Here is a 27,597-nt window from a genome sequence, read left to right as displayed (position 1 = left end):
GAGCTCTTTCTTAACAAAGCAAGGCAGCCCCGGGGTGAAAGGAGCTAATACGGAGGGGTATAGTTATCTCTCTGCATTTTCAGGGCCTCACCACAAAGGTGATGAAAAGGTTTCCAGGAATTTCTGAGCATCCTTTGCCCTGACCTCGGAGTCCGGCGTTTCCAGAGGCGGCCCTTGCTGCCACCGTGCTTAGCGCCTCGGGAGGTCACATTAATAATGTCTGTTTCTAAGGCAACAACCTTGCCATTTAGAAAAGACTGAGTTAAAAAGTGTGCGTGTTTACAAACAAAAATGTCTTACACGTAAATATGTAAGTCTTTATCTACATACGTGTATAAATTTATATCTGAACAAGTCACTCAGCAGTGGAGAGGCAGAAACAGCCCGAATGAGGGTGATGTGTTGACAGTGACAACCGGTCCCCAGAGGATTTTGCAAGAAGTAGGAGCAAATTCATTAAGTATTCCCTGCCAGGTCCTACCTGAGCTGGGGAGAAGCTCAGAGGAGGTGGACAAGGCTGAGCAGAGATGCCTGTTGGCCTCCTGGTGGCCTCTGCCAGCCCTGCCTGGGCAACCTTCGCCCTTCGCCCCTGCAGGATGGCAAACACTGACGCTGTCCCTGCTCTGCGCCAGGAATCATAACCCTCGAGAGCTGATGTCCACCAGGAGCCCCACTGGATCTCCCCTGGGACACCAGAGCAGCACCCAAACTCTCAGCCTTGGATAAACCAGGAGTAAATCTATGGAGATACCTTTGTATACATGAGATTGAGTCAAGCCTTTGATTTTCCACCAAACAGAATCACGGAATCACATGGGGTTGGAAGGGACCTCTGGAGATCATCTAGTCCAACCCCCTGCCAGAGCAGGTCCACCCAGAGCAGGTTGCACAGGAACGTGTCCAGGCGGGTTTGGAATGTCTCCAGAGACAGAGACTCAAGTTTATCTTCAGTTCTGGCTGATTTAATTCCAACATTCCCCCCTCTCTCTCCACCCACGTAGGCTGTGTTTTTTCCTGCTGTGGAGTCTGGAGTAATTGGTGGATCGCTGAGGATCGCTGTTGGTGGACCCTCGCTGGCCCCATTCTCCTGCTCCGCCTGTCCCTGACGGAACGCCGCCCTCTCGTCATCGACAACAGGTTCTGATATATTTGATTTTATTACAAGATATAAATTTCTGTCTGCAGCCCTGGCCTCCAGCACGCGGAGGAGAGAGAGAGGGATTGCCTAGCAACCAGGAGAACAAAAAATTAAGAGAATCAATAAGTCTTAATGGAAAGCTAAACAGAGACTTTAAACCCAATCCTCCTCCCAGCCCCTGCCCAAGTTCACGGTGACACGCAGCATCCTGGCTGTCGCCCGAAGAGTTCAGCAGGTGCTTATTCCAGAAATGCCAGAGTGCAAATGGAAACCTAACCTAACGTGGGTTTGGGTAAAGCTCTGCTTCTGTAAGCGTTTACATCGACGAGCTTGGATACAGCGTGGGTTGGGAGGATTAGGGCTGAGATGCTGCGCTGGAGCTGGTTTTGCTCGGTGGCGGTTAACACCGGTGACTCGAAGGCGAGGGGCTGGACGCGGCAGCTCAACTTCTCCACCAAAAAAATGCCCGTGTGTGGGGATGAGGCCTCTGGTTCGCACGGGAACCAATTTCCAGACCTCGGCAGCTGTAAAACCAGCATACCCCAGCACCACGCGTTAACGCTGCGAGGAGCGGTGGCGAGGCTGGTTTAAAACAGTTGGAAATCGATGGGGTTACAGTTGCTTGGCTGAGAGCACAAATGCAAAGGTCACTTAGGAAAATGTATTCCAGGCGTTGGAGGAGGAGCGCTGTAAATGCACCAGGCACCGATTCTCCCTGGGTTTAAGGGTGTGTGCTGTTTTCTTCCCACAAAGCGTTCCCAGGAACCTGCTCGCATCCGCGCACGTTTGCACACCAATACTGGGTTGTGGATGTTTTCCAGGAGCTCCCTCCTCCCGCAGAGGCCCCGAGCCTGGTGGGGAGCGGGACCGGGGCGAGCTGAGCTCTGCAGGAGGGTGCTCTGCTCGGGTGGAGGAAGCAGAAACGGACGATTTGAATGAGGGACTTTCTTTGCAAAACCCGAAATGTTTCTATAAGCAGAGCTGTAGGAACCACAAATAGGCCATCACGGCGTCGCGGGCGCCTGTGAGCTGTACCTGAGAGGAAGGTTTCGGCAGGGGTTAGGGCTGCAGCCTACGAGGCACAGCTCTGACCCCCTCCTCGGCTAAGGGCTTCCCACATCGCCACCCCCCCGCCCCGAGACACCCCCAGTCCTGAGCTGGTGAAACAAGGTCAGGAGCGTTGCCCTGTAGGCGACGTGAGATGCACCAGTGGCTGCAGCCCTCAGTCCCAGCAACGCAGCCTCGATGACGGGGGTAAACTGTGACCCTGCCCCAGGGGTGTTTTCTCCCCCCGATACTCCCTCGACACCACGGAGGGGTGTGAAGAAGCTCCCATGTCCAGTCCTGCCGAGATGCAGGCATGGACGGCGGTGGTGACGTCTGCTCGGAAGGGCAGTGGTGAAGGAGGGGTGTTTCAGAGCACCGGTGGGTACCAGTTAAACATTTACGAGTAACCCCAAAAGATGCTAATGTGAAAGAGGTGCCCCAAAATCACTGCTCAAGGCGCTCCAGCGGTGAGGCCCTGCCCAGCAAGGGCTGGGGTGCGTGAGCTGCCCCCCCCCCACCCCCCCACTGCCCCACCCGTGGGAGGGAGCACCCCCTCTCCAGGCGCGGCACCGGCACCCCAAATTAAACCCGGGAGGGGACCGCTGGGGGAAGGGGAGCGCCCTGGGAGTGGGGACCCCGGGGGGACGGGGGCCCCCCCCGGGGGACGGGATGCCCCGATGTTGGGGACCCCCCCCCCCGAGAACGGGGCTCCCCGGCGACGAGCGGCCGCTGGAGGTCGCGGGCGAGCGGCGCAGGGAGCCGCCAGCCCCCCGGGCCCGGCGGAAGGCGGAACCGGCTCCGTGCCCGGGCGGGCGGCTCCGGCTCCGGCTGCGGCTCCGGCAGCGGGGCGAGGGAGGCGTCCAGGGCAGTAGCCGCCCCGCCGCGTCCCCTCCCGGCGGTGGCCCGGCCCGCCGAGGCGGTCACCTTGCGCGGGGCGAGCGGGGCCGCATGGAGCAGCCCGGGCGCGCCGCCCGCCTCGCCAGCGCCCCCCGCCCCGCGCCATGAAGCGGGCTTAGCCGCCCAGCCCCGCACCGCCCCGCACCGCCCGCCGGCCCCATGGCGAAGGAGAGGAGCAGGAAGGCGCTGGTGGAGCTGCTCCAGCGACCGGGCAACGCGGTGTGCGCCGACTGCGCCGCCCCGGGTAAGGGCAGGGCGAAGCGGGGGGCGCGGGGGGCGGCCGCACCGCACCGCACCGCACCGCATGGCACGGCGGGGGGGGCAGGGAGGGGGTCTGTCCTCTCCGGGCACGGCGGAGGGTGCGCCCCGCCGAGGGGATGCCCGACCCCCCCCCTGCCCCCGGGAGGGGGTGCGTGGGGGATGCAGCGGGGATGGTGCGGAGCTGGGCAGAGGGATGGGGATGCTGCGGGGTGGGGTGGAGGGACAGGGATGCTGTGGGGCAGCGTGGAGGGATGCTGCGGGGTAGGGTGGAGGGACAGGGATGCTGTGGGGCAGCGTGGAGGGATGCTGCGGGGTAGGGTGGAGGGACAGGGATGCTGTGGGGCAGCGTGGAGGGATGCTGCGGGGTGGGGTGGAGGGACAGGGATGCTGTGGGGCTGACTGGAAGCTTGAGGATGCTGTGGGGCTGTGGGGAAGGATGGGGATGCTATGGGGCAGGATGGAAGGATGGCGATGCGCCGTGGCGGTGCCCGCGGACCAGCCCCGGCCGAGGTGCCCGTGTCCCCGCCCGGCCGTGGCAGCGCTGATGTCATCCCCGGCAGGTCCCCGCCGTCTGCAGTGCAGCCCCGGCAGCGAGCGGGGGGCTCTGCCCGGGGGGTGCCATGTGCTGGGGGAGGCGGCTTGTCCTCCCTTGTCCCCTCGCGAACAGGCTGGCTTTTGTCGCTGCTCCAGCCCTGCCGGTGAGCACACAGATGGGGGGAGCAGGGGCACCCTCCCCAGCGGGCTCTGGCCAGCCTGCCGTCGGGGGGTGCCAGCCTTGCCCGCTGCTGAAGGGACGGGGCCGACATGTCCGTCCTCCTCTTGGTGCGCAGAGGGGAGAAAATCTGGGCTGGGGCGTCTTCCTCGCCGTTTGGAGGGTGGATTGGTGGGGGGGGGGGGAGCGTGGGAAAGCCTTTGCTCTCGCTGAGCAGGGTGTGGTGGGACCTGCCTTTGAGAAGAATCACAGAAAATTGCATAGCGAGTAACTTTTTTTTTTTTTTAATCACCGTGTGAAAACATCTATATTTATATTATCTTGATTAGAATAGCTCTAACGAGGTGTGGAGAAGGGATGTCCTTTTCAGCCTCATTCTCTAGGTTAAGAAAACCACCAATCAGCACCTCAGCTGAAACCTTATTTTTCCAGCTATTGATTTATTTAGGATTTAGAGATCTGTTGGATACCACCATCCAGCTGGTACCATTTCCGATGGTTTTATGTCCCTAACCTACATCTCGGTACTCCGCGGTTCACTTGCAGATGCGTTGTTGTGTCCCCCGGCTGGAGAGGACAAAGAACTTTCTGCATAGCGTGGAGGGCTTTGCAGCGCTGCTCTCCTGCTCCCACCCCTCTGCTGGCTGGTCTTGCTGTCCAACCGCACCAGCCCACCTTTGGGCTCACCAAACAGGTGTCGGTCTGGGCCGTTCAGATCAATGGGGTAATTCTCCCTTGCCCTGTGGGAAATATAAAGCCTCCCCCCCCCCCGGCAAAGTGGGAAGTTTCTCAGTATCAGCAGGGTGGAGATGAAGCCCTAGGTCAGTAAAACAGCTGATGTCAGGGAAAGAGGGTTGTTGTTAAAGCCTCCAAATGAGCTTGTAAAACAGCAAAACCGTATTTTGTTTTGGGTGGCATTTGCACGCGGAGAGGTCTTGGTGAGTCTGAAACTCGGGGAGGAGAATTTGGGCCAGCGCCTTTTGTACCACAAAAAGTGCTACATTAACACCGTTCAGCCTCTCTTCTGAACCGCCACAGCATTGCTTCCCTGGGACCGGGACCCAGTTTCTGTAGTGATCGCTTTGCTTCAGTTTCTTTGGCAAACGAGAGCTACTCGTGATGCTGTAATGTCTCGTGATGCTGTAATGTCACCTGCCTGCCAGTGACAATAAACTCGAGATGCCCTGGGCTACTTCGCGTAAGAGATATAACTGATGTCTGTAAGATAATATGTACAATATTCAGGCTGAATTCTGTTATTCATCCAGGGCAGGTGTGGCAGGCCAGGTCTTTCTGGGTGTGAGATAACGTGGGATGGGTGTCCAGGGAACCCCCAGAATGGGGTGCAATATGGGAAGTGGGATGCACAGAAAGAGAAAGGTGATTGCTGGAACTGGGTGGACAGTTAGAGCCAAGGAAAGGACCAAAGCAGAGAAAACAAAGTGGGAATGAAAGAAGAGGGAGGGCAGGGAATGAGCAGGAGGTAAGGAAAGCAGGGCATTCTTGTGCTTTCGCACATGTGTGTGTCGTCATCCTGCTGATCTGGTACAGCTGGGGGGGGAGGAAAAGGTCAGGATCCCTGATTTATTATTGATGCTGCTCAGGTGGGTGTGCTCCCTTCCCTGAAATCCCCAGTTATCAGGATCTGTGATAAGAGGTAGCCATTTAGCTCAGGGAAACTGATAACAAGGAGCGGGATGGGGGAAAATTATCTGTGAGTCACTTTAATTTGTGTGTTTGGAAGCCAGCTGGGTTTTCTTTTGCTCTTGGAAGTGTTTGTTTCAGAAATCAGCTGGTCAGTGAAAGTTTTGGGTGTTTTGTTTGTTTTTTTTTCTTCCCTGCCTTCAAAAAAAATGTTGTTTTCTTTTGTTACTGTTTTGGCATTTGGGTGAGGCTCAGAAGCCGTAGCCCAGGAGTAGTGGCTCGTCCTGGGAACTGCACACTCATGTAACAAGAGCTGAGGTTCCTGATGTAGAAGAGCTCCCACCTTGGCATCGCTGTGGCTTAACTGGGACCGTGCAAAACATCAAATCCCAGCAGGGTACCAGGGGAGACAGCGCTTCTCCTCCGAGGCTGCTTAAGGAGCTTCATCCCTGTGGGGTCATCACATCTCCTTCAGGACATCTAGGCAAAACCTTCTGGTTGCCTGGGTCTGGGCCAGAACTTGCCTCTTAATGGTGATTATTTAAGTGGCTCTGTCCTCCGAGCGAGGCTGCTGTGTTCAAGATGTGCCTTCCCCTGCTCTGTGCACTTGCAGCTGGGGGGAACGTGGCATCAAGTGTGGTGCTCAGGAAGGTCAGGTCTGTGTCTTCCCTGGAGCAGCGTGTGGGTCTGGCAGAAAAATCTCACCTGCAAAAGCAGAGCTTCCAAAGAATCCTCCTGGATTTTGAGGGCATGTCTCAGGTAGGGAGAAGAGGTTATGGTGGCCCCGGCCATGACGGCTGGGGATGCAGGAAGGATGCTAAAGTAGAAACTGAAAATCACCGTGGAAAAAACCCTGAGAGGTTACATTTTTCACTGGTAGGTCTTGGGTTTTTTTAAAGCTTCTAGTTAGGTTTTTATTAATTGTATCTTTACAAAACCTTAGTTTTCAGTAAAAGGTTGTTTTGAATAAAAAAATGTTCCAGTTGCAAAAATGTCTGCTGTCTGTAATGAATAATGAGATCATATTGCCTACATCTTTGAGACTGAGGTAGGTGCCGCTGTAATAAAGTGGTTATTGGGGTTTTGGGTCCCCCGTTGTTACACAGGGTGTGTTGGAGTCGGGGTCCCGGGTGCTGGTTTGCAGAGTGCTTGTTCTGGTGGGTTTACAGATGTGTTTTCTGGTGGTAAATGCAGCCTTAAGTGCAAACTGAGCAATCTGCCTGAATTGCTGGTGTGTAATGGCTCTCAATGTATTAGAATAATCTTTTTTTCTTCAAGACTAATGTGGCAATTCAGCTTTTTTTTTTTTTTTTTTTTTTGTTCTAAATGATTCTTTGTCTTGGGCAATCTTTCCTCACATCATGAGATGGATGGTTATCTCAGGGCATGACAAGACCTTGAGTATTTCTCTCTCTACTCCATTTTTCTATGACTTAGCTTTGCGTTTCCACGGAGGGAGAATCATTTTGTGTTGTAGGAGGGTGGTGAGGCTCTGCAGACAGCAGCGGAAATCCCATCAAAGCCATCCTGCAGTTTAAACCCTCTGGCAGCAGAGTTTTACGTGGCTTGTTTTTATCGTTTTCATCTTTTTTATTTGGGATGGGTTACTGGGACACAGACCCTGGGTAACATCAGCCCCCATGCCCGAGGCTCAGAGGGATGAGGGATGGAGGCAGAGCAGAAGGCGCGCGATGGAGAGGAGCCTGGTATGGGAGCTTTGTGCTGCGAAACTGAGCAGATTTGGTATTTTGGTGTAACAGAATATATAAAAGCCTGGGGGTGGGCAGTGCGTGGCTGAGGTGGTTGTAAACACCTTTCCTGCAGGCCCAGCATCTTCTCGTGTCTAAAGCAGGTGAAGCTTTTCCATTCCCTGGGTGCCATGAAGGGAGGGTGGTGGTTGGAGGGGAACGGGAGCGCTCCCTTTGCTCAGGGCTAAGGAGGGCACTCGAGGGTCGGGATCAAACCCTTTTCCTTCCCTAAAAACGCAGCTTGGGAAGATGCTGACTGAGTCACCGGATCCTGCCTCGTGCTGTCCCCCCCGGGTGATGTCCCCCCGTCTCCCCTGGGCTCTGCCTCGCAGCCGCTTCTCTCTCTGGCCCCCACTGCCTCCCACTGGAAAGCTGTTCCAGAGCTTTGCTGCTCCGGCGGCGTGAAACGGGCTTTTCATTCTCAAGCTAAAAGTGGAAACTTGTTCCTGCACCTCCATTGTCCTCTCACTTAAACAGCGATTTATTTATTTTTTCCCCCCCTGGAATTTACCAGCCCTTCTCCCACCCAGGGCAGAAGCAGAGTGGAGGGGTAAGAAGGGGTTGGGGGGGCAATAATCGCACAGCAGTTGTGTTTAGCTCGATACCACTTTCTGCAGGGACAAGGGCTTTTTGAAAGAAGGGAGATTTAATGTGAGGGTGTTTTCTGTCCGGCCCTGGTGCCTGGGTGGCAGCGCCGTGGGCTGCAGACAGCAAGCAGAGGGGGCTGCTGAGACCTGCCAACTGAACGAGAAGACCTTGGCAAGTTTAGTGCCTTCACTGAAAAATTTTCCTACTTAGAGAGGAGTGTTGGTGGGAGGCTGTTTGGCATCAGTTTTAACGTCTTTTATTGTTATTTTTAAACATGCATGACCAAGGTCTGTTTATTAACCTCCTAATCTTTCCCCAAAGTAAATAGCAACAGAACTTCAACGCTGAACACGAGGTTGTCCTGGCTGGGGCATTTAGGAAATCAGCAGCAGCTGAGCAGCAAGAGAAAAGGCTTTTATACTTGTGCTGATGGCACTAAAATCCCTCTGATTATATCCCATATCCAAGGACATGAGGTACCTTTCTAGAGCAGGGTAAAAAAAAGTTTTGCCGACCTAGAGAGGTCCTTCTCTCCCCTCTAATTAGTATTTATCACCTTAAACAGGGGAGGGAGATCAGAAAAACCTGTTGAATCTCTGCCCCAGCAAAACAGTATACTGTGCTGCTATCTATAGTGGTAACTGTGGTTTAAGGCAAAGGTGGAGCAGGGGCATCCGAGTAAGTTTTGGGATTCCTGAATCCTTGCACTTGCCTGCTGCCACTCTGCTTCATGTGATTTTACTTGGGCTGATGCCATTTAGGGCTTTTCGAACTAGAACACTGTGTTTATATTCTGGAGTCAGGAAAATATTGACTATTTATTTTAAAAAAAAATAAAATCCACTGCCATCCCCCCTCCAATCTTCTCTGCTCTCCTTTTGGTTTCTATAAACTGTCCTATGTCTTATGTTGGTTCCTCTTGTTTACTATTTTTCTGGGTCCAGCCGTCTTTTTTCCCTCCCTGGGCTGTTCTTAGTAACATTGGGTTCAAGCTGCAGAGTTTATCGTTCTCTGCGCTGGGTTTTCCTGGGGCTTGTGGTGGCAAAAGGGGCTGGGTGGGGAAGTTAATTTCTGAATTTAGCTGCGTTGCCCAAGTGTTTTAGTTTTGCTTTGGATGCTTCTCCAATTTCTGGCTGTGCCTTCCCTCTCAGATGGATGAGATGAGAAAGTGCCACCCCGATGTTCTTCTCCTGAGTTTAGTTTAGCTTTGTTTATTTTTTTAAAAATGTATCAGGTTTTTATTTTGAAATTGAGTATAATCTGTTTGTAAGTAACCAGAAATCTCTACCACGTTGGGCAGTGAAAGCCTTCTAGAGCTGCCTCAGTTGTTCTGGAGCAATGACGCTGAAGGAGAAGAGACTTTCTGCACTTATAACAATGTATTTGGTTTAATATTCCCCTTGCTCCTTGTTAGTCTTTATTCCTTTTGGCTCGACATAATGGAGTAAAGTAATTTGTGTGGAACTTGGGCATGCCAGAGAGTTTTCATTAAGCTTCACTGCTGTTTGCTTGAAACTCTGGAGGCTTAGAAAAAAAATCATCATTTTCGGGTAGTGCCCAAACAAGGTCCAGATTATGATTTATTGCCATTTCTGTGCACTTCTTTGGCCTGCGCCTAGATAAAACGGCTTCAATAAAATTACTGAACTCCCCAGTAATGTCCAGCATGGAGAACGTGTTGAAGTGTCCAGTACCAAGGTGGACTTTAGCTGACTATGGAGACCTCTGCTTACCAGCCCTAAAGCCTGGGGCCGCTGGTTGACCAAACCCATGGTGCTGCCCCAAAACTCACTTGTCTCATACAAAGATGCTTATGTGAATTTATTCCCGTGTTTGACAGGGTGGTGTCTTATCTTGAAGCAGCAGCACTGTCATTAGAGGGGTTGGAGTCTGTGATTATGCCAAGGTTGGAGATTGCTGGTGTTATCAGGCTGAGAGAGTTGGGGGGGTTAAGCCTGGAGAAGAGAAGGCTTCGGGGAGACCTTGGAGCCCCTTCCAGTCCCTAAAGGGGCTCCAGGAAAGCTGAGGAGGGACTCTTGATCAGGGAGGGGAGCCATAGGATGAGGGGAAAGGGTTTGACACTGAAAGAGGGGAGACTGAGATGAGATGTGGGGAAGAACTTCTTTGCTGTGAGGGTGGTGAGAGCCTGGCCCAGGTTGCCCAGAGAAGCTGTGGCTGCCCCATCCCTGGAGGGGTTCAAGGCCAGGTTGGACGGGGCTTGGAGCAACTTGATCAAGTTGAAGATGTACCTGCTCATGGCAGGGGGTTGGAACTGGGTGATCTTTAAGGTCACTTCCAACCCAAACTGTTAATTTTTAATTTTTTTTTTTTTTTTTAATCTGCCATGTTCCTGATCTGAGACTTTTCCATGTCATTCATGCTGGAGAGCAGGAGTGAAGAGAGAGGGACAGTGATGTGCTCGGGGAGCTCTATGGCCACTGACAGCCCCAAGCCTTACAAAGGGCTTGGGAAAAGCATCCCTGCAGAAAGCGGGTGCTCGCTCCGGCCGGCAGCCATCTGCCTGGGGATCTGCCACCAGTTCCTGCAGATGATGTGTGGGCGTAGAGGTCTCATGGCTGGATTTCTTTGAAAATGGTGTCACAAGTGCAGGGAGGGGGTGAGAAGGGGAAGCGGCGTTGGCAGAGCCCTCCAGAAGATGGAGTCAGGGAATCTTCCACCCTCCTTCTTGGGAGGCACCAGCCCCAGGGCTCGTGTGGATTTGTAACCCCCTGCCTTGTTCAGACAATGCTTAGAAGTTGCCTTTGGCTTCCAGCTGAAGTCCAGGAAAGGCCTGGGCTGGCTTGTTTTCCCAGCTTTCACTGAATTTCACTGAATTTTTAGAGTTGGAAGGGACCATAGACATCATCTAGTCCAACTCCCCTGCTGAAGCAGGATTGCCTAGAGCATGTATGAATTGCCGAGAGCATCCATGAAGTTGGATGTCTTCAGCCAGGAGAGCAAGAGCCATGAGACATCTCTATTTAATAAACTATTGTAACAGTGACATTTCAGAGAGACTTTCCCTGGTACATCAGTCAATTCTGGGGGATTTCACTACTTAGTAATTTTTTGGATGGGGCTCGCTCAACTCCTCAGGCTTTTTGAACTCTCCTCCTGCCTGGTGTTCCCTTTGGCACTAAAAACAATTGATAAATTTGTGTAGTTCCAGGCTGTGGCCATCACAGGAAAGCAGCACCCAACCAGCCAAGGATCTACAACCCTTACATCCCCCTTTGTCGCATGATTTCGGATTTGAGAGAGATGTATTTTTAAAACCAGAAGAGCAATGAAGAGGAAGTTGCTATTAATACACAGCAGCAACGCAAAGTGCTGGTATCGGGTCTGGTGTGTCGTGCAAGGGGTGCAGCTCTGTCAGGGTGCTCCTCGATGTTTGTGGTGTAGGATGCTCTTGGTGTTGGATGGACATGGAGCTTGGGTGTAGGCAAGAACACTGAAAGGAAGGTGACCAGGAGGAGAGAGCTAGCAGGTGTGGTTTTATGGACCAAGCTGAGAGCATCCCTTTCATGGGTTGGGTCACCACTGACCCTGTCATCTCCAACTGCTCCTTTGAAGTACTACCATCTTCTGGAAACCATGTGCTTATGCTCCTGCCTGTAGCCCAGCTTTTGCTCTCTTAATTAGACGTGTCTTGACATGGTGTGGAGCTGGGGGGAAAGCGTGTTTAAGAAAATACTGCTGGTGTGAGGAGAATGCTTCAAAGCCCCAGTTGTGATTGAAGAACATTGTTTGAGGTGCTGTTTGCCCACGTCAAGAAGAGACAACTTGGGTATGAGTTGGCTCAGTGACCACTGGGGCTGGAATCTCCTTCACCTGAGCCTGAGGATCTTCTTGCTGGATGTTCCTCCACCCAAATTTGTCCGCATCCCTGGCTGGAGGAAGGTGTGATGTCTCCTGGTCCTGTTGCACACAGTGCAGGCAGCGGAGGGGTTACTGCTTCGAGAGGACTTTGGAAACCTGAGTCTAGGAAGTTGCAGACAGTATGAAGAAATCCACATGTGTGCCTAAGATAAACCTGATAATATCAAGCAAGTGTTGGGGCTCCCGATAAAACCTGTGGTGGCCCATCCATGCTTTGATACCCCTTTCCCTGAGTGGGCACTGCTTTGATAAGATCCCATTACTCCAGGATGGCTTGAAACACCGCCAGCTCCAAGTTGCCATGGCTTCCTCTTCCTCACCGCTGCTCTGTGGGCACCCTGTCCTCCGGACCCTCTTGTCCTTCCTCAATCCTGATCCTCTGCGTGGAAGTCATAGATGGGTTTTTTTAACAAAAGCCCCCAATGCTTTCGCCTTGCCTGACTCGCATCGTTTGGTCCCATGGTCCTGGGCTACCACCGGGCAGCAGTGCTGCACCTTGGGCTATTTTTGTGGTAGGAAGTTTGGCAGGTCCCAGACTTTACAGCCACATGTTTGGAGATGGGAGAGGACCACAAGAGGATTCAAAGCATGGAAACGGGCACGAGCTTGCAAAACGCTTGATTCTCGCTGCCAACCTATAACCCAACCCTACAGCCCTGGAATCAGTGGGGTACCAGACCTTGGGCATGGTGTGAAGCCGAGTCACCAGGTCATGGTGGGGGGATCAGGGCAGAGCACCCCATCTCCTCGCTGCCAGCTGGACGTGGGCAGTGCTTGGTCGCTGCTGTGGTGTGCTCAGATCAAGTTGACTGATTTTATACTTGCCAGGCCTGAGCTGTCATCATTGGGGTGTCGCATGAGGATGGGAGATTATGGGAAACGGAAAAAACCCACCTTTATTTCAGGCTGCTGGTCCCAGCCCTGTGCCAAAGGACCTGTGGCTGATGGGACCTGCAACAGCTTGGGAATCTGCTCCCTTTTCCTGGGGGGGTACCTGGCTGCGTCTGATGGGGCTGCTCAGTTCCCCCATGGGTTTATGTCTGACCACAACCACCTCTGGGAACCGAATTCATCCTCTCTAGGGTGTGCTGGGGGGTAGCAGACCCCGATAGCCATGCATGGAGCTGCGTTGCCCCACACCAGCCTGTTCCTGCTGCACCGACACAGCCCGGCCATGAAATATGGATAAGGAGGAGAAAGCACGTTCCTTTGCCTTTTATAAATAATTGCTGCGCTGTGAGGAGCGAGCGTTTAGTGTAATTACTGCGGGGGAATAAACAAATTAGGGCGGTTTGCGGGAAGCGGAGACCTGCCCTTACCCCTCGCCAGCCCAATGTGGTGGGACTGGGAGGGCTTGGGGGACGATGGGGTGAGGGGACCTCTGTTGGGAGCAGGAGGGGGTTTAGCGGCCGACTCTGTGGCTCGCGGGGAAGCCCTTTCTGCTGGGGCTCAGCTGGAATAGCCGGCGCTGACATTTTGCCAGTCGGAGTTCAAACAAAGACCCCTGTATCGGCTTTATTAGCGAGGCAGCGCCGGGGACACTGGTGGATGTGTCCTGCCCCTGCCCTCCTCCGGTTCCTCTCCGTCCCCCCACGCTTGGGGCACTGCCTCTCCCGAGTGGAATCGGGAGGAGAAGGGCTTGTGTTGGAAGTGCTTTGTGTGAGACGTCGGCTCAGGGCTGTAAACAGCGCGGGGTTTTGCTCAGAGAAAGTGCAGAGCTGCCGCCGGCAGCATTTTTCCATGAAGGCAAAGGGCTGGAAACCTCCTGGCACGGAGGGCTGTGCTGCTGGGCAGCCGTGGCCGAGGGAGGGAAGTCCCTCTGTGGAGCACTCCCATTGTAAAAAAAAATTTAAAAATTAAAACATGGAAAAAAAAAAAATAACAAAACAAAGGAGCAGCATAACATATGTTTGTTTTAATTGTGGAATTTCTGGTCCACCCGGTGCTTGGCTGGGATTTGGTGATGAAAGATGGACATTCGCCTCTTCTCTCTTTGTGTGAGTTTTGGAGGTTTCGGGCACACGCAGTTGTCTGCGTATTGGGTTTTTTGTGGATAACTGCTGTGCTAGAGATTGCAAACCTGTTAATTGTTCGTGTAATTGGTATAACTATCAATATAAATGAACACACATCTGTATTTTGCCTGTGCGTTCATTTGATGCCTTTAAAATCAGGGAACTTGGACCCGCTGACTCCTGAACTGCCCCCCCCCGCCATGCCCTGTCCTGCCCCGTCTCCTTCCTCCTGCACGGAATCCGTGACCAATCCGGTGCAATTCTCTCTTATTTCTTGCTTTCAGACCCGGACTGGGCATCCCACAGCCTTGGGATCTTCATCTGCTTGAATTGTTCAGGAATCCATCGCAATATTCCCCAGGTCAGCAAAGTGAAGTCGGTCCGTCTGGATGACTGGGACGATGCTCAAGTGGAGGTACGTGTGCCCGGGGCTGGAGGTACCGGGGAGTTTGGGTCACTGCATTTTACCAGTAAAACGGAGTCCTCTCTAAAGATGCCGCAACAAACGTGATTTCAGAAAGGACGTCTAGGTAATTCCTGAATGCGGGGATGAGGTCCGTGATGCTGATGGAAAAATGGCGTAGCCATTTCATGAAGGAGTTGGGAGGGTTTCCCCCCTGCCTATAGAAGTATCAGTTGAATAGAGTGGGTAGAAATTACTAATTTTAAATAAATCACCTTCTGCTTCTCGCGTTACCTCTAGCCTAGACAGTGGGCTGGGCCTCTGCTCTGCCACCTCTGCCCAGCTCAGCTATTCCTGGCTTTGTTCCACGTAGCCTCGAAGACTCTTAAATTCACATTTTGAAGAGCTGAACCCTCACAGCGTAAATTCTCCCTGTTTGTGCCACGCACCTGCCCAGATCCGCGTGATGCTGCTGAAGAGGAGCCTGCCCAGGAAACCTCTCTGCCGTGACTCTTGGCGTCTTTACAGGCACGAGGAACCCTCCCAGTCACTGATCTTTATCTTGGAAGTCATAGATTTGGGGTTTTTCTGAAAGCCACAGCTCGAGGAGTCATGTGTTCGATGAGGAAAATAGGCCTTTGTGTTGCATGGGTTTTCCCTTCCCTGATTTTTTTTTTTTTTGAGAATGGATCAAATGTGTAAACTGGAGAAGCTCAAAACCATGAAAATAACGAAAAAAAAATCTTGGGGTGGCAGGGGGGAAGAAAAAGCTGAGTTGCTTGTTATGCTTGTATTCTTGGCATTTGATACAGAACATATTTAGCGTGGCTGCCTGGAAATGGATGGGGTTTTTACACTTATAAAGTGATTTTCATTAGATGAAATGTACGATAGGGAAATACGTGGTTTTGTTTGCAGTGTTCTCAACTAGCCGTTTTTATATGAGATCAGAAGGAAAGGAGGGCTGTCAGGGCAGATAAACAAACAAATAAATTCTATGTATTTGTTTATTTTTAATACTTCAAGCTCCTTTCTGAGGCTGCTGGCCTGGCTTTGCAAAAATTAAATTATCCTTTCGGAACAAGTGATGTGATCCAAGGCAAAGGGCGTATTGTCGGAGATGATTACCTTGCTGGAGCTGTAACACCTGGAGTTTTAAAGTCAGGGTCAGGTTCTGCCTGGTGGTTGCCCCATTTCTGTGCTGGGTTCCCTGGAAGCCGTCTCGTTCCCGTGCCCGTGAGTGGGAGATGCCACCGCGTGCTGCCTTCTGCTCCCATGGGGATCATGCACCTGTGACTGGGACACGGACCTGTCCCCAGTGTCGTATTAAGCTGTGGGAGCCCTGGCAATAATAACCGATATTAATTTCTGAGCCTGGATTTGCAGGCACAGCCTTTACAGCCTCCCTTCTGTGCACGGTCCCGGGGAAGCCTCTCAGCTACTGAACAGAGCCCTCATCCCAGTAATTTCATTATTCTGTAGAAGCAGAAGAGGACAAGGGAAAACATCGTTAACATTTTTTAATTCTTTCTGGTTTTCTCTCTTTTTTTTTACAGTTTATGGCCTCGAATGGAAACAATGTAGCAAAAGCAAAATATGAATCTAAAATGCCACCGTTTTATTACAAGCCAACGTTTCTTGACTGTCAGTAAGTAAATACCTTCGCTGGTAAACACCGTTTATTTGTTTGTGCAGCTGCAGCCTCTGTAATATTTTAGTTTTAGCATTGATACTTATTTTATTTAGCCACAAAGGAGGTTTCATTTATAAAAGGCCCTGAAAGTCTTTGTTCTTCTGCGCGCATATGGTAGAGTTTATACCACATGTGGGATCTTATTTAATAAGTAGAGTTGAGATGATGCAGGGAAGTCAATAGTTTGTCTGTTCCCCAGGCTCCTCCAAGCTTCTGAAGCTACAGAAATGCCAATTTCTACCCATCGATTTCCTCTGCCTTTCTGCATCAAAACGTTAACTTGCTTATCTGGTAGATGAGATGCTGGGTTACTTATAATGCAAAAATGCTGGGATTTAGTGCCAGGGTGGTGGATTCTATATTTTTTTTATCTCCTCTGTGAAGATGTTTAAAGGATGTTGTCTCCCATACAGCGTAGGGTGAACCTCCCGATACGCTGGGGTGGACTTTGCAGACCAAGGGGGTTGAGCGGCCAGAACGTGCTGTGCCATCCAGGGAGCAAGAAAATGACCCGAAATTGGTTTTTAGGGTTCAGCCCTGTGGAATACCCAGGGGAGGTTGTATCTTTGTAAAACCAGTCTTCACAGAGGGTCTGGAGGGCAGGATTTCCAGGGCCAGTACTTTAGTATTAGCGAACTGGTGGGTACTGGTCCCTGAAATCCCTCCCAGTGTTGCTGCTTTGACTGGGTGTCACTGGTTGAAGACGGAGGTGGGGTTTGGTGGTGTTGCAGTGGTGTGAAAGCAGCATCTGAGGCTCTGAGTCTTGTATTCAAGCATCGTGAGAGGTGCCCAGAGCAGAAGTACTGGAAGGGTTCGTAGGGCTCCAGGTGAGACAACAGCCTTGGAGCAGGACGGCTCTGCTGTGTTCCCCAGACCTGAAATGGTGCTGAAGGTGGGCCAACGAACCTATACTCGACCTTGGGGTGGCTTTATGTATATTTTTAATCTCCTTGTAATAGCTATTAGGAAGAGTTATTGCCTTCCTGCATCATCCAAAAAGTCTTTTGGAGAAAGACCTGTCACGCCTATGAAGGTCCTTGGTGATACATCCATTACCCACTATTTGATGATGCCCAAGCACTAAATCTGGGAAGGCCCAGGTGTGAGCGGTGCTTCCTGGCCTGAAAATGAAAAAAAGCCATCCATTTATGCTGTGTTCCCAGATCTTGGTTTTGATCTAAAATGGCTTCTGGCAGCAGTTCCTACAACTGCAGAAATGATTTGAGGGTTGGCAAAGCCCCCGTGTGTTGTGGAGGGGAACACTCTGAGTGTGTTGTGATTATTTTTCTCAAGGGGAAAAAAAAGCCCCAGCCTCTTACGTTCCCTATTTCTGGAATACCTTTGCCTTTGTGGGAGGGAGCTCAAGGAGAAGCTGCTGGGAAGGTGCTTCCAGGTGGAGGAATCCTGCAGGTCCAGGTCCCACCTTCCTGGGCTTATAACCTGTGAGGAGCAGGAGCAGGAGGGTTAAGGGATGTTCTTTTTGCTGCTGTTATTTCTTTTTGGCTATTGATTGATGGATTGGGAGGATGAGGCGAGGCCAGTCTTCTTGCAAGCGGCTGGAAAACCAATTTCTGGCCCTTTTGTGCTCCCAGCTTGTGCCTGTTTTGCGCTGGGGCGGTTTTCAGCCCGGATGCCCTGATTTCTTGAACTGAGCCTGGGGCTCTGCTCATGTAGGTGTTCTCTGAGTCACAGCAGGGTGCGCTGGGACAGATGTGACCTCTTGCAGTGACAGATCTCCTTCCAACACTGTGGTATAGGCAGCTGTGGGTACGTTGCATATCTGGGAATGTTTCGAGGATGCTGTGCCAGGTTGCCTTTTTTTCTCCCTCTAGTTAGAGGCTCTCTGTGCCTTTCAACAAATACATGCTAAACGAGAGCAGGGGAGTGCTGCTTTTAAAAGGGGGATATATTTAGCTTTCTCCCCACCTCGTTGCAGAACGGTCATTGCAATTGCCTGAGTTGTTCCCAGCTCCCAGCCCTGGGCAGCACCGGGATGGATGACACCTCCATCCAGCGGTGGCACCGCACCGTTGGGTGCCCACACACCTCCTGCAGCACCAAGAGCCTTTCATGCTTCCCATTACGACAGCCCGTGCTGGCCGGTGACTGGAGCTGGGCAGGCTTTGTGGGAGCCCAGACTCGGCACAGCAGGATGCGAACGCACGAGCCGCAATAACGACAGGCTGTTGGTTCATTTGACGCTTCTTAATCTTGTAATGCTACTTCTGGAATCCCTCTACTGTGGTTGCTTGAAGACTTGCATCGTTCTGAGCAAGAGGGAAGAAGTGCTGCAGCACCAGCTTCTCCTTTTTCCTTCTTGCCTGGGATGTTGTGTTTGTCTCCTTGGGAAATATGCAGTGTTTGGCTGCGGCACCTGCATCCTCCAGAAACCCTGTTGTGGCTTCCTGGCTCTGTCAGACACTTGGCAAAAGTTAGAGAAGTTGGAGGAGTGCTCTGGAATTGCCCAGGGAAAGCTTACCAGCTGTGCCTATGCAAAAAAGAAACCACGCAACCAAAGAAAAATTCCCCTTCTGTCCTCTCCTCTCATCTTCTCCCTGCCAGCAGCTTGGCCCATGCATCAGGAGCAGGGGGCAGAGCAGCCAACTTCTGCACCACTGGGCAGTCCCTGAGACTGCAATGAATCCCAGGCTCTGGGGTGTTCCCACACCACCACAGCGTTGGCCCAAGGAGCCTTGGGTGAAGAACTTAAAGCACGAAAACCCTCCTTGGGATGGTCATGAGCGGTCACGGCCCAGCTTTGTGCACCACGGCAGCAGACGGAGAGCTGTGAAACAGCCCTTTCTGGGGCAGATACACTGCAAGCACACGGCTGAGTTTTGAGTGAGCAACAGGGCTAGCATCGCTTTTGAGGAAAAGCAAAGGAAAAAGGCTTTGTTTGGCTGGAAACTGGTAGAAGAAGACGGAGACAAGCTCTTACTGGGCTTCTGCAGTACTGGAAGCACATCCATGTCCCTGCCCGATACTTAACGTCATTTTCTGTCGCCTTTTTGCTTGATTCGGGAGCACAGAACATCGTTCTGTGGAACTGCGTGTGAGCGGCAGTGCATCGCTCCGCTCCCCTCACCGTGCTTGGATAAGTGGGAGCTACATCTGCTCCTTATGCAGAACACTTAAATACGCTGACTGCCAGCACATTTGAGTACCCTAGTAGGAAAAATGGGGCAGAATGAAATGGTGTGAGTTGTACTGGGTGGTTGTGTTATCTGGAACGCAATGAGACATCACTCAGAGAGAGGGATGCATCCCAGGGAGGCTCACATCTTGAGGAGTCATCTATATAGTCATCTGAAAAAGAACAGTTATGTGCAGACGGGGCTTATTGCATTATGGTATGATTGAAATGTGCAGAGAGAAAGTTGCCTAGTAAATCCCTGGAATTTTTTTTTTTCTTACTTTGTCGTTGAAAGTTGGGTTCATTTGGTAGAGGAACTACCAAGCCATCACCTCAGTGCAGTGTCCGAAGGTCAGTCTGGTCCCTTCCCCTCCTGTGCATGGGGCATAATGATGGTCAAGGATGCAAACTTACCATAGAATCACAGAATGGTTTGGGTTGGAAGGGACCTTAAAGATCATCGAGTTCCAACCCCCCTGCCCTGGGCAGGGACACCTCCCACCAGACCAAAAGCCCCGTCCAACCTGGTCTTGAACCCCTCCAGGGATGGGTCTTCTCACCTGGTTTCCTCTTGCTCTGTTACCTCCTTTTGCTGGTACTTTGTAGACAGACTTCTTTAAAGCTTCATGTCCAGAGGGGTAAAGTTGAGCGTTTTGCTCAGGCTCCTACTTATTAATAAGGGTCTTCAGATTTTACGTCCATGGCTTTCAAAAGTGCCGGCTGTTTTGGGTGTAAAGCCGGAGGAGCTGCAGCGTGGCCTCTCAGAGTGGCTGCTCATCCATTCCCAGCTGGTGGAGCCTCCTGTGGTGGCTCAAACTGGGCACTCGCCCTCGGGAAGTCTCTGCCTGAGCATCGCTCTGCCATCAGCCGAGTGCCGGAGATCTGTCTGCTCCTTCAGCCCCAACCGGCCACGGTTGTCATTCCTGTCCTCTTTGTTGTTAGCTCGTAAGCCTATTAATTCGTATCGATTCCTTTAATTTCCAGAGGAAATTGCTACAAGGTTAAGGTAGTACCGACACAGGCTGTTTCCTACATGTTTTTAATCTGTGTTTAACCATTCTGAAAAATAGCATTGTGGTGAACTGGTCCGTGCATGTAAAACAGCCAACAGAAAAGGAACCAGTTAGCATTTTAATTGAGCATGTTAGGGTTTTGCATACTCAAATTCAACTTTCACTTCTTCACATCCATAAGGCAAGATTTTCATGCCTTGATAGCCGAAAACCCTATCTTTTTGCTGCCCTCCAAGAGCGGTGGCCAGCAGCAACCTTCTGGAGGGGTGGACAACACATCGCCCCCGGGGCTCTGCAAGTTGGGGCGATGCACAGAGCGCCTGGAAGGAGCCCCCCAGCTGTCTCATGCCTCCACAAAGCCACTTCAGAGTCCTCACAGTGAGGACTTACCAGGTAGGGAAAGATGCAGAGGCAGCGTGTGAAGCTCCACAGGCTTTTGGTCTACGCTGCAGTGTCCCTCCTTGCTGTCTGAGCAAAAATTTGGACTTGGACTTAGAATTTCATTAAAACAGTTGTTTGACAGAAACTTGGCATAGCTGCGTCCACAGAGCTGCCTGCGGAAAGCAGATTGGTTTTTGCTGGAAAAAACTCTGACAAATTCCAGAAGCTGCAAATTTGGGGTTTGGAAATGGCGTTCCTGGATAATGTTCATTTCTTTTGTCTGTGTTGGACGTGATGGTGGCTCACAAAGATGCAACCAGGGGGTGGTAGCGGATGGTGTTTGATCTCTTTTGGGCCACTTTCACCTCTGGCTGGGGCTTCTTGTCTGTCCTACGTCTCCACAAAGCCGAGGAAAGCCAGCCCAGCTCTAACAGAAAATTGGAGACAGTAAATTTGGTTGCCCAGCATTCCTCCATAGAGCGCAGCGAAGCCATGCAGCCACAGTTTGATATTAAACTGCTTGAATAGCTTTTCCCATGGTGTTTGTTTTTTTGCTGTGAGCGAAAGGCTGTGAGTATGTGGGACCAAGATAAAAGGGCTCCTCTGGCTTCTTCTGAAGCCTCCCTTGCTGGCCCTTTGACAGAGAGCACTTGTTCTCCTGTGGGTGGCCAGGCAAGCAAACAAGTACCTAAAATGAGATTTGGAGCTCGTGGTGTTGGCGGTGCTTTGTCAGCCTCTGGACCTGCCGCCTCTCCAGTGCAGCCCAGTCCTGTTCCATTCAGGAGGCGAATTTTCCCTTATTCTGTTGGAAATGTGGTTTTTCCTTAGGGTTTTGGGTTCTGGTGGGTTGGATTATTTTTTGTTGGTTTTATTTTTATTTTTTTTGTTCCCAGGTTTTTGTCTTGATAATTACAAAGACCTTTCTGTTCTAATTGCCAAAAAATGACACATTCCCTGTAACCAGCAGCCTGCCAGACTTTAGGTGGGCTGTTAAAGCTTTTGGAGTTGATCCCGAAAGCTGTGCATCTCCGCACTTTAGGAATGATGCACTTACGCCATTCATTTTTGTTAGAAAAATATATTTGCTACATTATCCCTTCACCAGAAATGCAATAAAATACCATGAGGCTGTTGCTACAGTCCTCTCTGCTCACAGGACTCCTGTCGAGATCAAAGCGGGGGGGTTGGATGGAGGGTCCTGTATTCGGCATGTGATGTCCACCCTGGGTTATTTGCATACATATGCACCTCAGGAAAAATACGTTTCAACTAAAACCCAGCAACAGATGTTTAAAATGCCCCTGAAGGCATACTTGAAATGGAGATCAGGTCTGAAGCCCACTGAAAATGGTGGAGGAAACTGTATGGCTTGAGGGACCTCTGGATGGTCCCTGGCCTCTCGTTGCTCTCAGATCCCATAGATACCAGTACAAATTCCTGTTCCTGTTTAAATTCGTCCAGTCTGTGCCAGCGAAACTAGGGTTCAACACCAGACTCAAAAGCAGCTTAGAAAGCTGGATGGCTCACGGCTGGGTTGCCTCCAGTCCATGAGAGTGAGCATGGTCAACTTCTGCTCAACTTCTCTGTTGCGCTGAAGGGAGGTGCTGGACTCCTCAATGTCCCCCTTGGGTTTTTGTTTCAGTTTCTTTTGCTGGAGTTGTTCTGCTTTCTATAAATAACCCCCAGAGCAGAAGCTGCAGCTACTGGCCTTGCACTGAGTTGTCCTTAACCGTGGGCTGCTCTTGGTGTATCTTGGTTTTGGGGAAAATTATTGCTGAAAGAGCCTGGGTTTGTGATGAATGAGGAAAGAGGAAAAACCTGTGAGCTGGAAAAGTGGCACGGCTGGTGTCCTGTCATTGGAGCGACTCGTGGTCTGTCCCAAATGCTGGGAGAGGTTATCGAGAGCAGTTTGCAGCTCCTCAGGGATACCCCTTTGGGCGAAGTGCCTCTCGCATAAAAGCTGTGGAGATATGGATCCGCTGCTGCTGACAGCGTCATGGGAAATAAATCACTGTGGAGCGGTGTTCCCAAAGGCGTGAGACCAGCAGAGTGTGTCTCTTGTAGTATTTGCACTATGCAGCAAGAGTGTTTTCCTGCTGCTGCACATGAACCTTAATCTGTACTGTATTTAAACATCTGCACTGGAAGGCTGACTTTGGGAGACTCAGAACAGCTGCAGCTCCTGCTGAATCCACTGACATCAGCTGGAGCCGAGGGTGGTGTGAGTTTTCTTCCTTCTAGTTCAGTCCCTGATCGTCTCGTTGAAAAGGTCCAAGTTTGGCTACGGTGATAACAAGCTGTCTGCAGCAGCCAGGCTGAGAAAATTGCAAGAAGAGTAACTAATTTAAGTATTTGTGTTGATTTCGTGATTAAATTTTGGTAGCTTTGTTGAAAGAAGGCAATTAAGTACCACCTTTTGGGTCATCAGTCTTCTACATTTGCGGGCTGCCGTGCTGTGGATATCGGATCCCGACAGCATCCTGCTCAACCCAGAAGAGCCCCCTTGCACCCTTGTACAAAATGCATCCGAACCTCCTGAGATGCACTGAAGATGGGTTGTACCCACGGCAGAGCCCAGCACTGGCTGACAGCAGAAGGGAGATGTGTGTTCTTTTTCAGAGTTCGGAGTCAGAGTTGCAGATGTGTGTGTAACAACTAAAGATCAGTCACGGAAACAGGAACAGAAGGGGGAAAGGCAGAGTTTGCCTTACTTCTGTGACAGCAGAAGCTCACAGTTGAGTTTTGGGTGCAGGGAAGCTGTGGTGCTCCTTCAGCCTCATGGGAGAAGGCTGGTGCCCAACCAAGGGGATGAAACAATGGGTGGAACAAAATATATGTAATTATTTCCTCCTTTACTGCCAGGAAACCGATTACAACCACAATTCTCATTGAATAGCTTCTTGCAGATTGGATGAATGTGTTTGCTGTACCTGCAGATGGATTTTCATAAGCCATATTAGTACGCTTGTCGTCTTTGAGCATTTTTGGAATGTGTCTGCTGAAAAGATAGCGTTAAATCTGCATAGTCAGCAGAAAGAAAAAAGGTAATTATGCATACCAACAATTTTCATTGGCGGAGAGGTTGATGTGTTGAAGGGTGACGGGTTTTTTCAGAGCACACCCAATGGTGGGGGATCTTTTACTGTCATCAGTGTAGGACACTCCGAAATGTTCGCTGCGGAGCTGGGGTGACACGTGCCTTTATTTCTGCGTGTGGTTTCTGCCTGCTTGGGCTATTTCAGGTTCTAGGGCAGTTAGGAACTAAGTGCAGCTAAAAATGGTTTGAAGCAATTCCTAGCGTATTCTAGATCTAAACTAATTCATTAGTTCCAGTACTTGTGCTAAAATAAAATTGCAAAAAAAAGTATTTATAATCTTTGGGGTATTTTTTTCCTTTTTGGAAGTTAAGGTCTCAGTGTATAAATCATTGGTATAATTTTCAACACAAGATGTAAATAGGAAATAAACCTCACGCTAGGCGTGTTTCCTGCCATGCATCATGGATTTCTTTCTTAGACTTAGCAGTAGAGGCTGTGAGTTTGGGAGAGCTCTGCCAGGTGGGTTCTCACCACCCTCCGGTGTTTGGGTCCCATTCATGTCCTTACCCAGCCACCTTCTCCTTGTCTTTTTAAGGCTTTTTCACTTTTCACACCTTCCAGGAGGTTGAGTGGGGCTTTGGAAATGACTGTTCTACATCCCTCTCATTTTGAGGAGGTCACCTCTCACTTGAATTCCTCTTGGTCCTAGTTTGGGAGGTGCATGACACCCTGCTCCGTGTTGACCGTGTCACAAGTGTCACCCATCCTTGGGCTGGGCTTCCCCTTGTTGTCACAAGTGTCACTTTAACTTTAAAGTGTCCAATTTGATTGAATAGCCGTCTGTGTGTGACAAGGAGACGGTATCTCTGCAGCTTTGACGGCCAAAAGACTGTCATGTACGTGGATCGCACAAGGCACAGCCAATTCCTGCTTCTACATCGATAGATTCAGGGCAAAGATTTTTCTTTTGAATGCAGTTTATTGGGGTTTTTTTCATTTACTGATCCCAATTACTGAAGAATGTAATCTGAGGAAATTCGGTTTAAAATCATTCATATACTGAGGGAATTTTGTAGAGAGGCTGATGGGGTGGCTGGGACAGGGCTATTATGCTGAATCTGTACATTTTTTTAAATAAGTTTCTGATAAAATTGGGTGTGCAAGGAAACGATTTATTGTTGTCCAACAGTAAACAGAAGAAACCCTTGACTCCAGACTGTACAATGCAATTCTTGGAAGACTTTTAAATCACATTTGTATTTTTATTGAAGAATTAATGATTCTGGATTCTTCCTTAGAGTATCTTGGACCATGTTTCCTTTTCTCTGTATTTTTTTTTCCAGACTGCTGCGGGAACAGTGGATCAGAGCCAAATACGAACGGAAAGAGTTCATTCACAGCGAGAAGCAGGAGCCTTATTCTGCAGGTAGCGAAAGACACTTTTGGCAGATAAGTTTCTGGATGTCTGGCACCTTCTGTTTTTTGGTCTCTGTTTATGTTCTTTGTATTGATTATTGCTCATATGTCACTAGGTAGGAGGAGAAAGTGTGGTCTTTTGGGAAAGATCGCTCCTGGCATTCCCTGTATTTGATTGGGGAATATTGGGAATTTTAATACCTGATGGAAATAAATCTCACCTGATGGAAATAAATCTCACCTGATGGTGAGGAGAAGGGCAATGTGTTCTGAGCTCTCAGAAAAATGTCATTGGAAGAGTTCAAACGGGAGTTATTTTAGCAGCATATTTTGTAGGTGTTCTTCAGTAACGTGGCTGCATAGTGTTTAACTGCATGGTGAAATGAGAGGGTTTTCTCCCCTCTCTTTGGGAATTTTAGTACCTGATGGAAATAAGTCAGTTACCATGAGTCTTTCTGTTGACTTCCACGAGCTGTTGGCCAACAGCGGGTCAGATAAAGCACCAGTGAGTTCGTTTCTGGTGGTGGGCGCCATGGACTGAGATGGAGATGGGAGTGTTTGTCTCATCAAGGTGACTTTTGCTTTGGAAAGGTGAAGGAGGACTATCAGCATGGCTTGGTTAATGGTAGATAAGTGTGCCAGGTCCCCCACTCTTCCCAAATCCTTGTTTACTGTCTTTCCACAATACTTCAGGTGTCGTCAGTGGGAGCTGGTCTCCGTGTGGTACAATAAGTGCAGAGTGTTTTGCACGTGCAGAGACCCCGGGCGTGTGACAGGGCTGGTTTCTGCGCTCCCAGCACGACGGGCAGGGGACGGTGGCCTTGCAAAGGGGTGGTTTTGGGGAGCAGTGGGTCAGAGGAGTTTCTTGCAGAAGGGCAGGATTTGAAGAGGAGACACAAGGCTCAACTGTGTTCATTGTGTGGCTGCACCAGTGTAAGGACCAGCACGAAATGAGTGGGTATTTCTTTGCTATATGTAAGTGGCATTTAATTTATTCTGCACATTAAGTAGTTGACACCAGCTCTGTGCTTGGGTGACTCCAGGATAATTTTATTAGCACAGACCATGTTACAGATGAAAGGTTAAAATATTATTTTCATGCTGCTTTTCAAGACTAATAATAAGCAAGTGGCTCCAGCAGTTTGCTATTAAAACCACAATTAAAATCTTATCTTATGTGTTCTCAATTTATGTTTAGAGCATTTGTGCTCTGCTGTTTTGTATACACGAGGCATACACACAGTGTGTCTCCATATCCATATTTAGTACATTGTGCACATTTTTATTTTAGACTTTCAAAGTGGTTTGCTGGAGTTGGACACATTCTATTAACAATAAAAAGTTTCATTTCTTAGATAATTTTGGAATATATCTGCCAATGTGTGTATGATGTTCACCTAGGAATGTTTCCAATTAATGCCATGCAACTTCTAGGTATAAAAGCTCAGATTCAACTAGGTACTCCAGACAAATGCATAGTTTTAAGCACATGATGAGTCCTTTTGACTCCAAGAAGAGTGTTTACGTGGTTAAAGTGAAGTAGGTGCTTCAGCGCTGTGTGGGGAGAAAGGCAACGTGTTCTGAGCTCTTGGCAAAGTATCATAGGAAGAGTTCAAATGGGAGTTTATTTTAGCAGTGTATTTTGTAGGTGTTCTTCCGTGATGTGGCTGCATAATATTTAACTGCATGGTGAGGCAAGAGGGTTTTCTCCCCTCTCTTTGAAGTTCAAAAGCCATTAAATGCGGAATAGACGAGAACGGGGTAAGCCATTTAAAATGAACAGTGCTCTCGGGAGGAGGAGGAGAAGGGTGTGCAGGCTGTGGGCGTCTTGTCAGTTGTGTACGTGTGCTTTGGGGTTGGATATTGTCTTAGAGAATTGTACCATCATTAAAATCCAGCACAGGAGCCGTGCAAATGGCTTGTGCAACCGGGATGTCATTTGTTGATTCTTCTGGACAGTAAATTTAAAGGGGAGCTTTGGCCAGGGGTTCCTCCTTAGGGTGGAACCTCCTCAGGCTGGCATTACAACAAAACACACCAAGCTTCCAGTGCCAACTTTTCCCTTCTGCTGGACCATAACTGCCCCCAGGTGTGGTTGGACGCTCGTACTTCACCCTCTGCCAAATGGTGCTCCTTCTTTCGGGCTCCGTGATGTAACTCTGTTGATGATGCCGTTTTCAGCTTTTGGGATATTCTGCTGGGAGTTGGTTGTTTCCCAGGTCGTGGCTTGAGAAGGAAGCCCAGGGAAAATCCTGTGTCCTGTAGAAAAACAGCATTTAGGTTGAAAAAGACCCTTAAGATCATCAAGTCCAACCATTAACCTCACATACCAAATCCACCACCAAACCATGCAAGACCTTGACCTCTAACAGAGACATTTCTACGTGTGTTGGGACAGTTCTTGTATTGCTAAGGTGAAACAAGGGTGTTTCATCGTTGTGTTGTGCATGGTGCTGGACCACCAGTTTGCCCAGCTGGTGTCAGCCAGTGCTGTTGAAGAGCTGGTCTGAACCACACCTTCTGTAAGCCCTCCAAGACAGGCTGGAGCTTGGTCCTTGCAGAAGCAGCTCAGCCCCACCATGTATCCTGGC

The 27,597-nt window shown here is 50.2% G+C and overlaps 1 protein-coding gene across 2 annotated transcripts in view; it reads left to right on the top strand.

Moving 5' to 3' along the window:
* Nucleotides 1-3,241: 3,241 nt before the first annotated feature.
* Nucleotides 3,242-27,597, top strand: part of ADAP1 (ArfGAP with dual PH domains 1) — a 57,850-nt gene continuing 33,494 nt past the window's right edge. Inside the window, exons 1-4 of one of the 2 annotated variants that reach the window (XM_074158332.1) lie at nt 3,242-3,326; nt 14,214-14,344; nt 15,889-15,980; nt 24,934-25,016. In XM_074158332.1, coding sequence (XP_074014433.1) covers nt 3,242-3,326; nt 14,214-14,344; nt 15,889-15,980; nt 24,934-25,016 — 391 coding nt within the window. Of the gene's footprint in view, nt 3,327-14,213; nt 14,345-15,888; nt 15,981-24,866; nt 24,890-24,933; nt 25,017-27,597 lie in introns of those variants that run through there. The other variant, XM_074158333.1, reaches the window with a different exon arrangement.

The sequence above is a fragment of the Numenius arquata genome, chromosome 14 (genome assembly GCF_964106895.1).
Source record: "Numenius arquata chromosome 14, bNumArq3.hap1.1, whole genome shotgun sequence".
Lineage (NCBI taxonomy): Eukaryota > Metazoa > Chordata > Aves > Charadriiformes > Scolopacidae > Numenius > Numenius arquata.
Note: the sequence above shows the minus strand (reverse complement) of the source record. Positions and strands in the feature narration are given on the sequence as shown.